General features: G+C 35.1%; 1 protein-coding gene across 8 annotated transcripts in view; it reads left to right on the forward strand.

Moving 5' to 3' along the window:
• Positions 1–9,064, forward strand: part of RBM39 (RNA binding motif protein 39) — a 56,054-nt gene that overhangs the window by 38,588 nt on the left and 8,402 nt on the right. For all 8 annotated transcript variants that reach the window (XM_019655231.1, XM_019655229.1, XM_019655230.1 and 5 more), the window contains 6 exons: positions 1,268–1,385; positions 1,964–2,116; positions 3,794–3,931; positions 6,244–6,309; positions 8,028–8,232; positions 8,608–8,685. In XM_019655231.1, the coding sequence (XP_019510776.1) occupies positions 1,323–1,385; positions 1,964–2,116; positions 3,794–3,931; positions 6,244–6,309; positions 8,028–8,232; positions 8,608–8,685 (703 nt within the window). In that variant the 5' untranslated portion in view covers positions 1,268–1,322. The remainder of the gene's footprint in view (positions 1–1,267; positions 1,386–1,963; positions 2,117–3,793; positions 3,932–6,243; positions 6,310–8,027; positions 8,233–8,607; positions 8,686–9,064) is intronic.

Genomic DNA, 9,064 nt, shown 5'->3' on the forward strand with positions numbered 1-9,064 from the left:
CGAACCGGGGCCCTGTGGCGTCCCAAGCCAGTTCTTAACCATTGCGCCACTCGGCCGGCCCAAGTAGCCTTCTTCTTTACTGATGTTCTTTCTGGCTTCCCTTAAAGGGCACCTTTAACTTTGAGTCTCTCCTGTTATTTGGTATATTCTGATTCTATGAATTAGTAAAAGCCTTGATGATTTTAAAAGCTCTCTTTGTAACAGATACTGAGGTTTTTACTCTTTAATATTTAGTTTTCTCTCATAAGAAAAACCCCTTTTAGTTCTCATTGTCTGGATCTAGTCCAGCTTTATACCTCTGTTTTACAGTAGTATGTTTAAAATCACTTGTTGATTTCTCAAGGGGATGTACCAGAGTTTTGTAGATGGAGTATTTCAGAAGTACTTCCTGAGAATGTCCAGAACGTGGATAAGAGCATGTTTATGCTTATATCTTTAAGGATTCACTTAGAACCCTAACCTTAGTAATATTTTATAATAGGTAATGTTAATATACACTTTCATTTTCCTCAAAACTTATGCAGTTAAATTTCATCTATTGTGCTCTTGTACTTTTCTCCCTTATTTGGGCACTTTAGTTCCTTCTATAAATTTAGAAGTATAAGGCTATTTGAATAAATTGGATCCCACGATATGTCTAGATAATTTCCTGCTTTTTATTTTTTATTTGCTTATGGATACTGCCTCTGTATTCTGTATCCATTAAAAAACATTTCTTTGGGTAATTTGCAGTCTTAGTAAAAAACTGTTCTAATAAACAACCAGCTCACTGTTCCATATATCTCAATTTGTTAAATAAAACAAAATTCTTAGAATCAAATAGTTTTTGTCATTTGGTGTTTTACTTTCAAGTTTATCATTTGTGATTATCAAACTTAATTTCACTTTATGGTTTTGTTGTGGGAAGTCATCCTTTCTAATAACTTTGGACTAGTCCAATTTGTGGCTTATCAGGGGTTATATCCTGTTACTATTATTAAACTCTCAGGCTTCTGATTGGCCCTTTATTATCCTGGAGAAATTAGCATTTGTAAGATTGAGAGGCCAGTGGACTTTTGTCCTGATACCATGTAAAATATCAGAAGAAACATTTAGTAAACATCATCCTGTTCAAGGAATTGAGTCACATTGAATTACTTCGTGGACGTTTTGTATAAATTTGGCTTTTGGGAATACTGACAAACTAATTTTGATACACTTTATTCTGTTTACTGAAAATGTACTTTAAAAAGTAAGTTACAAATTTTATATTTTTTACTCCTGTTAGGGAACCTATTGATAATCTAACTCCTGAGGAAAGAGATGCAAGGACGGTTTTCTGCATGCAGCTGGCAGCAAGAATTCGGCCAAGGGATCTGGAAGAGTTTTTCTCTACAGTAGGAAAGGTAATCTTAGCCTATTTAGGGAGATAAAATAAGTGGAAATTGCAAACAACATTTTAATAATGGTTAGTACAGCAGGTAGAATGCGAAGACATCTGACCACCAGATCTTGTAGAATTTAGTTAGGGACTTTATTTTTGGTAACATTTGTTTTGCGTCATTTGGAAGTTTAATAGTGTTGAAGTTGATAACTGTTACCATGTATTCATCTAAAGATAGAAGTCAGTCTACACATTGACTTATTTAACCCTCTGTCTGGTACAACTGATCTCACAGATTGTTTTGAATTTCTGTTGATTTTTATACTGAATTTATGTAATAAACATTGTTTTTACTTTGTGGCAAATTAAAATTACATTCTGAATAAATAATAAGCATGTTTACACGTTATTTTCATTCATTTTCAATTTAAATAAATGTCATATGTGCATCTAGTAGATGCATTGTGCCCGATGGAGGGTTAAAAATAAAATAGTGCTGCATCAATACTGTGCCTCTTGTCTCTTTTTGAAATTATTATCTATAATGGTTTATACTGGATGATTGCACAGACAACCTTGTGATAAGTGTTTTCTTTTTAGGTTCGAGATGTGAGGATGATATCTGATAGAAATTCAAGACGTTCCAAGGGAATCGCTTATGTGGAGTTTGTCGATGTTAGCTCAGTGCCTCTAGCAATAGGATTAACTGGCCAACGTGTTTTAGGAGTGCCAATCATAGTACAGGCATCACAGGTAATATTTTTGTTAAGAATTTGCTCACCCGTAGTACTGGAAACCTGTTGCTTTGTGTTGTGCCGTAGTGCCTCGTGCCTTACATAATTACCACTAACTACTGTAAGTCAGATGTTCTCAGGATAGCTTTCTTTTTTTAACTTTGCCTTGATTACTTTGATAATAGTGTATTCTCAATCCCATTCTGTTCCATTTTAATATATGTTGTAAATATCTATTTCACAAAAAAGACTTGAGAATTTGGTCTGGAATTTTACTGATTTGTGATGATTTCTTAGATGGAGATAGAAGCATCCAAGGTCATGTTTTCCCTTTCAAATGGAATGATTTTCTCATTGTTAATTTAATATTTTCACAAGGTATTATACAATGTTAAGAGTAGTTTGAATAGCTATCAATTCTAGCATTTCTTGAAAATAAGATATTTCAAACTAATTTTGAGAATATCTTCTATTTAAGATAACTGCAATTGTGATTTAATTTCTCTTAGCTGATACTCTGCAGAATTGGCATTAATATTTTAGTTCATTTAGATGTGGAGAAATTGGGATGTATCAATGTATTGAGTATATAATATGAAAGTACATGTTTGTAGGATTCATCATCAGCACCTGAATAGTCACATTGGTTGCTTTTCAAACCATTGACATAAACACCGCATAATTCCTAAATAATCTGGTTACTTCATCAAACTTTAACATAATAGTATAAATTTATGCATAAGCTTTGTAACAGATCTGACTTGAAGTTGCAGTTTCACTGCTAATAAGCTTACATAATGATCAAATTACTCACTAGCTCTTATCACCTCTAAAAGGTGATAACAGGTCCTATTTTGGGAGTATTTAACTGGGTATCACTATTGTTTGTAAACAATAGGAAAATAATTGTTAGAAAATGGGGGGAAGTCATTGCTCAGTTCATTTCCTATGATGGAGGGGAGGACAAACCTAATAGTGTGTAGATTGACTTGACAGAGGGCTGGGTAGCATCAAATTATGTTTTGAATTCATTTAACCTGTTGAGATGTACTACTCAAGGTAGCCAGTCTGTTGTAAGAAAAGGAGCTTGTGTTAGCATGTAAAGTAAAAACTATTGATTTTGAGAAGTACTTGCTTTGGAATAAATTGACAGTGAATGGTTTGATTTGATTGATATTGACATAAGCTCCTTTATGACAGTCAGTTGGTGTACTGTACTTTGAGTAACTGATCTGAGAGTACATTAATGAATAATAAATGTATTTAACGATTCCAAGAAACAATGTTATGTTATACATTAGCATGTTGATACCAGGATGCATCAGATGGCATAATGTAGTTTTATGATTATTTTATGTATGAAATGCATGCACGATTGCTCTATATATGACTTTTACATATGTCTTAAAACTTTATCTAAAAATTCTGTGGGAAAAAACCATTAAGTAAAACAATTCATATTAAAAAATTTGGCATTTTAATCATTTACGGATATAATTCAGTGCCATTAATCACAGTAACAGTAAGTGGAATTACACAATGTTTGTCCTTTTGTTTATGACTATTACACTTAGCATAATATCATCACTAACCTTGGACATGAGTCATTAAGCATCCTAAAGTGTGAATGGGATTTATTACTCTGTTTAAAATTATTTGTTTCAGTGCTGTGATGTGCATTTTGTTTTATCTGTAGGCAGAAAAAAACAGAGCTGCAGCAATGGCGAACAATCTACAAAAGGGAAGTGCTGGACCTATGAGGCTTTATGTGGGCTCTTTACACTTTAACATAACTGAAGATATGCTTCGGGGGATCTTTGAGCCTTTTGGAAGGGTAAGTCCCAATTTCTTTCATGGATCCTTGATAGGTTCTTCATCCAAATATAACTGCATACTAATTTTTGTATATCTGCTTTGTCATGTTTTTAAGATTAACATTCAGATGGGGGCGAGTAAAGGGCTGGCCAAGTGGCTCAGTTGGTTAAGAGCTCACTCAAGAGTGCGAGCTCTGAGCAACAAGGTTGCCGGTTCGATTCCTAGCCCAAGCTGAGCTGCTGCTGAGCTGCCGACAGGTGGCAGGATGGCTCAGCTAAAAAAAAAAAAAATGGGGGAGAGTGTTTCTGTAAGGTTTTTGTGACAACTTAGATTTCTAAGATATTTCCCTGAAAGAAGATATTATCTGAAGATACAATGCTACAGTGAAATGCATAAGTGCTAGAATCGCTTGTTTTTAAAAAATCAACATGAATGATAAAAGTGTGTACTGTGCATTTGGAGCAAGAGATTTTTCTTCCCTTGGTGGGTTTTGTGGGGGGTTTTTTTTTTTTCTATGCTTATTGAAAATTGAGGGGTACGTAGCGAGAGGCTTCTCTACTAAATTAAGGAATAATTAGACTGTTTTTGTTTCTGTCTAGTAAGTCTTCATTTTAGAATAGACATTTTGTTTTAAAATAAATGTTAATAGCAGGCTGTGCTCTGGTTTAAAAGATTCATGACATGGCCATGAATAAAAATCGGGGTTCTTGCTGTATCGTGTTCACTGATGTTTGTTGCCATTGGATATACTTTTGATTTTTATTGGGGAATTGGGGATGGGAACAGCACTGGGGAACTGGGGGAAGGGGAACAGACAAGTTGCTGTCCTTTTGTTCTTCAGTCTAGTTGTGGAGGATGTTGCTTCACTGGCCAAAGTTGGCACCATCATTGAGCTCTTCCCGGGTGAGGCAGATTAGTTGCCGGCTTCTGGACGGTCGCTCACACTGGCTGCTGGCTACACACGGTAGCCCATGGCAACCCACTGCAGCAGGGGCTGCAGCTTACGCCATCACCGGCAACTCATGGCAGCATAGTTCCAGGTTGAGCTGTTGTTCAGCATCTTAGCTGTAGAGGGCAGTGTCATTGGCCCTCATGTGGGATCCGAACCAGGGCCCTCTGGCGTCCTAAGCCAGCTCTTACCCTACGCGCCACTCAGCTGGCCCGGATGTACTTTTTATTGCTTTCTTTCACTACCCCACTGAGCCCCTTTGTTAAACTGTTTTAAGTGTCAATAATAAATGTAAGGGTGTTGAGATTGTGGGTATTTTATTTATTGGAAATATACACATACTGATAGTGCACGAATCATAATTGCAAGGGTTGATCGGTCATTACAAAATGAATACATTTCTGGGCTGGCTGAGTGGAGCGATGGTTAAGAACTGGCTTAGGACGCCAGAGGGCCCCAGTTCAGATCCCACATATGAGGGCCACTGACACTGCCCTCCACAGCTAAGATGCTGAACAACAGCTCAACCTGGAGCTGGGTTGCCATGAGTCGCCGGTGACAGTTGGTTGTCATGGGCTACTGTGTGTAGCCAGCAGCCAGCGTGAGCGGCCAGCAGCCGCAGTACGCGGCCGTCCAGAAGCCGGCGACTGATCTGCCTTGCCCAGGAAGAGTGCAATGATGGTGCCAACTTAGGCCAGTGAAGCAACGTCCTCCATAACTAGACTGAAGAACAAAGCGACAGCAATTTGTTCCCCTTCCCCCAATTCCCCAATAAAAATCTTTATAAAAAAAAATAATAAATTTCTAAAACGACCAGAACATGAAGAAATACGATACATGGGTGCTGTATTTTAATTTTTCATGCTTGCTTTATATGGACAGCTCTATTGGGATAATGTAATGTAATTCACAAACCATACAATTCACCCATTTAAAGTTAACAGTTAACTGCTTTTTATTATATTCACAAAAGTTGTGCAATCATTAGCCACACCCAGTGTTGAATATTCCAATATTTGGGGCAATTTATCATGTCCAGCATTGAGAATTGATTTTCAATGCTAGCATAATGGAAAGGAAACAACGATGTTGATTTTGTTTCTTAACTCTTAAAATGCTAATTGCATTTCACGAAGGATTTTTGGCTTTTGCAATTTGTTTTTGAACCAAAAGTCTTAAGTGTTGAAATTTCTTCCATTTCTCAAGTTTATGACTCCTTGTTTGGGAAGTTTCTAGACCTCTAGAAGATTTTTGAGGTCATGAGGGATTGTGGTATGTTTTCAATGATTTTTTAGGGTGACAGGAGATTTTTTAAACATGTTTCGAGGAATAAAAGCTTGCCCCATCCTTTTCACTTACAATATATTTTTTAAAATTTTTAGATTGAAAGTATCCAGCTCATGATGGATAGTGAAACAGGTCGATCCAAAGGATACGGATTTATTACGGTAATGAAATACTATGACTGTGACATTATGACTTAAAAGTATTTGATCTAAGCAGCATAGTAAAACTTCATTAGTTATTGGTAACAAGGAAGGGAGGTATGCTTAATACTTAAATTAGCTTGCCGTTAATAGCCATTTCTTTGTAGCACTAAGTGTTCCCCAAATGTGAAAGTTTATTGAACCAATTTACTATTAGCCTGTATGTGGCCAATTTGCTTAGCCAACTCTGTATAATTGAAGTCTCTGACTTCTTTATGATTTCATCATTTTCTGACTCTTTTATGACAGTGTTGTCAGTTGAATGAAGGTCTCGTAATTCCCTTTTACCTAAAACCCTTTCTATATGTGTGCAACTTAACCACAATGACCAGGAATGCTTTATTAAAAGTGCTTCTGGTTAACTCTTGCAGCCCAGTCCCTGATTAGGGTATGAAGTGGCAGCTGGAATAATTGTGAATGGAGGTGCCCTGTTAACAGTAAACTCATTGTCTATTACTTCTTGTTACAATCCAATTACATGATAGCAATTTTTCACATGTATTATCTTACAACATTGGAAGATCCTGGAAACATTTTTACTTTAAAATACAGATATGTCCCAATTTTAATCAAGAATTTATAATTGTCTTAATATCCAAAGTTCCATAAAATTTAAACTTGTTCTGTAGTGGTAGAGAATCTATTTTATTGGTCATAGGGATTTTATCTACCTAATATGTGCTGGTGCAAGGAGAAAACTTATAAAGCTGTAAACTCACCAACATTTTATTTTGTTTCTAGTAACTATGTGGTTGTTTTTTCTCTCCCCCAATAAAAAATGATGTGGGGTTTTTTAAAAAGGGATTTTACAATAAATGTAACATTAAATTGAGTATTTCATCCTACTTATTACCTAAAGTATTTAGTGTGATACTCTGGTTTCTCTTCAGATCGTATAAATCTTTCGCCTTTTACTAAAGTATTTAGTGTTTTATGAGGTTTAGTGCTTGAATGTTTCGTCACTGTAATACTATTGTCATATTAACAATGAAAGCATATTTTTTTATTCTTTAACATTAACTAAGTTTTAATTATTTACTGTGACTTAGTGATCTGTATACAAAGCTAGAGTATGTAAATATATGATGGTGTGTGTGTGTATGTAAATGTTTTTTGTTTTGTAACTATAAACATAGAAACAAAGAAAGATTAAGCTGTGGAATTGATGGGAATATGTTCCCTTCTTCCATTAAATTAAAACCTGAATTAAGAGTTTTATTGTGTCTGCATCCTGGAATTAAGAATTTTCATGATTTCATTGGCAAGAAAACATGGCCCAGAATTTTGTATTAAAAATAACATCTGAATAAATTAAATTTTTTTCTGAATAGTTTGCTTTTTATAAGGGGAACAAACCACTCTTTTAGTTTTATCCCAGCACAAGAAAGGGTTTTGATGTTTTATAAATTTTCACATTTTGTTACTAAGATTCCTTATTTCTAAAGATAGGTGGCATTACTTAATATCTTGTCATTTTAAACCACTACATCAATAAAGCTAATTTGCATGAGGTTATGGTCTGATGACATTGGTTATATTAATAGCTTGAAATTTCTACTTTATTATCCACCCAGTTACAACAATTGAATGTACTAGACTTAAGTGTGCATTTCCTTACCTTAGTTACTTATGTAAACTAATGTATTGTACTTTTTTTAATTCCTCCCTCAATTATACAGTTTTCTGATTCAGAATGTGCCAAGAAGGCTTTGGAACAACTTAATGGATTTGAGCTAGCAGGAAGGCCAATGAAAGTTGGCCATGTTACTGAACGTACTGATGCTTCCAGTGCTAGCTCATTTTTGGACAGTGATGAACTGGAAAGGACTGGAATTGATTTGGGAACAACTGGTCGTCTCCAATTAATGGCAAGACTTGCGGAGGGTAAGTTTTTTAGTGTTGTGAATGATTTATTATGGGTTATGATAATGAGAAAGGTAATCATGTAGACTAATAAATAGTAAATGATTTCTTATTTTGGAGTAGACGTTATCCTTGGGCAGCACACATGTAGTTTCTAGATGGAAGAAGTTCTAGTGGAATCTATTTTATAGTGATGCACTTTGAGTACTATAGCATATGTTACAGGATTCCTTTTGCTTTCTGTAAAAATGATATCTTTGCAAAGAATAAATTTAATAGCAGTTCTTATACACTATTCTACTAGTATTTTCTTCTAGTGAAATGATTTTGGTAGTAAGCACTCAGAAAACTAGGTTTTTCTGCTCTTAACATAGTAAGGACTTTTTTTTTTTACAGGTACAGGTTTGCAGATCCCACCAGCAGCACAACAAGCTCTACAAATGAGTGGCTCTTTGGCATTTGGTGCTGTGGCAGGTAGGAATTGAATCTTTTCTAATTTGAAATCATTGTTTTTTCACCTAATTCGAAAATTTGCCAAATTTTTGTATTTAAAAGGACTTACAGAGAATTCAATTCATCAAGTACTTCTGGCCTATAAATTTCAAGAGTGTGTGTGAGGAAGTGGAGATATAGGACAGAATGATCCAGTAATTTTAACAAGCTGTCAGAGGATTACTACTAAACCCTGCACATCAATTTTTAGTTAAAATTGCTGTAAATTAAACCTTTTTAAAATACATCACTTTTTTTTTTTTTTTTGAGCCATCCCGCCACCTGTTGGCATAAAATACATCACTTTTAATTAAAGACCAAAAACTTGATAATTGCTTTAAAGAAAAAATGTTTCTTTGTA

Source organism: Hipposideros armiger, unplaced genomic scaffold, assembly GCF_001890085.2.
Source record: "Hipposideros armiger isolate ML-2016 unplaced genomic scaffold, ASM189008v1 scaffold_238, whole genome shotgun sequence".
In the NCBI taxonomy this organism is placed as follows: domain Eukaryota; kingdom Metazoa; phylum Chordata; class Mammalia; order Chiroptera; family Hipposideridae; genus Hipposideros; species Hipposideros armiger.